The sequence below is a fragment of the Halichondria panicea genome, chromosome 10 (genome assembly GCF_963675165.1).
Source record: "Halichondria panicea chromosome 10, odHalPani1.1, whole genome shotgun sequence".
In the NCBI taxonomy this organism is placed as follows: Eukaryota; Metazoa; Porifera; class Demospongiae; order Suberitida; family Halichondriidae; genus Halichondria; species Halichondria panicea.
In genome coordinates this window covers 2584377-2586545 of record NC_087386.1, presented here as the reverse complement: position 1 = coordinate 2586545, position 2169 = coordinate 2584377, and the positions used below count along the sequence as shown (strand labels likewise).

The following is a 2169-nucleotide window of genomic DNA, read 5'->3' as shown; positions in this document are numbered from 1 at the left end:
TCAAATTCCCCCACCATTGTGTGTACAAATCCCCCAGTCAACAGGGGTTTTTTCCCCAAGCAGTTACACACATCAAAACAGGTTATAAAAGCAGTCTTCACTACGCAAAGCCAGGTCAAATCCCCTATGTGGGGCCAACATTTCAGTATGTCCTGGGGGTACGGTAGTGGGGCAACACTAATGCAAAGGGTTTGGGTTAGGTAAAGATCATTAACTCAATAACATGGATCCTCGATTACAAAAAAACTAGCAAACTTAACTTTGCTACACTGAATAGTGCATTGACTAGCTTAAGTGGCAGGATAAACAAAGAGTCATGAGTAGATGTATTAACCCTCTCAATCTCTCACACATGAAACAGCCCAAGACGCCTAAGCCTAAGGAGGTAAATTTATTGATACATGTAGATCTACAAAATCTTAGCCATAAATACTGCAATCGGATTGGTTAGAGGAAGTGTTCTATTCAACTTAGAAAATCATGTACTTACTTAGTCAAGTTTTAGAAAATCACGTACTTCGCTTAGAAGTCATGTAGCAAGGATTAGATAAGAACATTCAACTGATTGGCTAGAGATACTCATGGTTGCTATGATCTAAAATGCTTAGACACTGTTTCCACATGATTTAGAAGCTCTCAGGGTTAGTAGTAGAACCCTCACTAGATTCGGGATACTACAACCAGCCCTTTGTGCTTCTAAGTCATGCATGTCCTAAACAGTGTCTAACTATTACTGATTTAGATCTATCTTCTATATATGCTTTGTCTAATTGACACCCTGGCCTTTGGCTAGTTTTTATCAAAGTCACTTGTTTTGTTTCATTTTTCATGAAAATAATTAGTTAGAGAATGAAAGTGAACTTATATCTACTGCTGAGGAAGATTCGGAAAGAGTCGAGGAAGAAGTGGTGGAGAAATCGGGGGAGGGCAGTGATGATGAGCTAGCAGAGCATTCAGGCACAGAGAAGACAGCTGGGACAGTTGCTCAACCAATTGCACCAAAAAAGGTATGTGAGACATTTGTTAGTGATGGCCTTCTACGGTGAAGTTTAGTGACTTGCTGTAGAACAGATTCACTACATGTTCCCATAGAAACTCAAATGGTGGAAGGTGGCTGCCATTGCCGGGGCTACCGTTACAGCTGGCTCTGTGGTGGGTGGAGCTGCTTTTGTTGTTGCTCCACCACTTATAGTGGCTGGTCTCGGCTTCACAGCTGCTGGGATAATAGCTGGATCACCAGCAGCGTACATGATGTCAGTCTTGGCTCCCACTGTGGCTGGAGGAATTGTGGCCACACTACAGTCTGTTGGAGCTGTTGGGTTCAGTGCTGCAGGCGTTGCGGCCCTGGCTGGTGCTGGAGGCACTGCAGGAGCAGCGATTGGTGGTGGAGTAGCTGGTGGAATAGCATCGACCATGCAGAAGGAGAACAAGAGCAAGACTGCCGAGTGAAGATTGCACTGCTGAAGATGACACTTATTAAATTGTGTCAACAATAATAATTGTTATCTATAGATCTAGCATGAGCACTCTGACATGTTATCATTATTTACATACATGCATGGTGTCATGACATTTCTACTATAGATCTGGAATAATCACTACTAGGGGTGCATGTAGATCCAATTCCACCCTTATAATTTAGACACCACATGCATGCAGAGATTGAGCATAAGACCCTGATTATCCTATAATGGTTTGAACTATGTGAAGTGTGTTACCTGCATGCATGGTTGAGAGCGGACAAGTTGTGGTAAAACTGCATGATGTGTTATGTTACCACAGTATTTTTATTTTTTTAAATAATTGTCTTATAATTATAAGAACTATAGAAATCCTGAAATAGCTTGTGATTTATGACTGTCACTCTCCTGTGTTAGTTCTAATGGTTGTTTTAGTTGCATGTCAATCCATATTTAGTATTCTTGTAATAATTATGGTGTCTAGAAACTTCTCCTGCATGTGGTTTTGGTTTTGTGTAAATAGCCTGTGTGTATACTTTGTGCATCAGAGTTCTTGCTTTAAGTTCCACGACATCACACAAGTGCATGAACATGAACACAGAGTGGAAAACTAAATTAAACCGCGAAAAGTGTACGTGTGATGAATGACGTAATTGTAATGGGATTGGAGTTATGCACATAACTCTCGCTGGATTTCACGCTTTTCCCC

The 2169-nt window shown here is 41.2% G+C and overlaps 1 protein-coding gene across 1 annotated transcript; it reads left to right on the top strand.

Moving 5' to 3' along the window:
• Positions 1-218: 218 nt before the first annotated feature.
• On the top strand, positions 219-1583 carry LOC135342258 (interferon alpha-inducible protein 27-like protein 2). Its single transcript, XM_064538954.1, has 3 exons — positions 219-385; positions 843-1007; positions 1093-1583. The coding sequence occupies exons 1-3, from the start codon at positions 317-319 to the stop codon at positions 1447-1449; spliced, it is 591 nt and encodes a 196-aa protein (XP_064395024.1). The 5' UTR covers positions 219-316; the 3' UTR covers positions 1450-1583.
• Positions 1584-2169: the final 586 nt, after the last annotated feature.

Excerpts from the sequence above, each read along its gene's own strand:
- LOC135342258 (XM_064538954.1), top strand. The coding sequence starts at position 317 with ATGAGTAGATGTATTAACCCTCTCAATCTCTCACACATGAAACAGCCC. Across the intron at positions 386-842 it reads AGACGCCTAAGCCTAAGGAG|TTAGAGAATGAAAGTGAACT; the intron begins GTAAATTTATTG and ends GAAAATAATTAG. Across the intron at positions 1,008-1,092 it reads AACCAATTGCACCAAAAAAG|AAACTCAAATGGTGGAAGGT; the intron begins GTATGTGAGACA and ends ATGTTCCCATAG.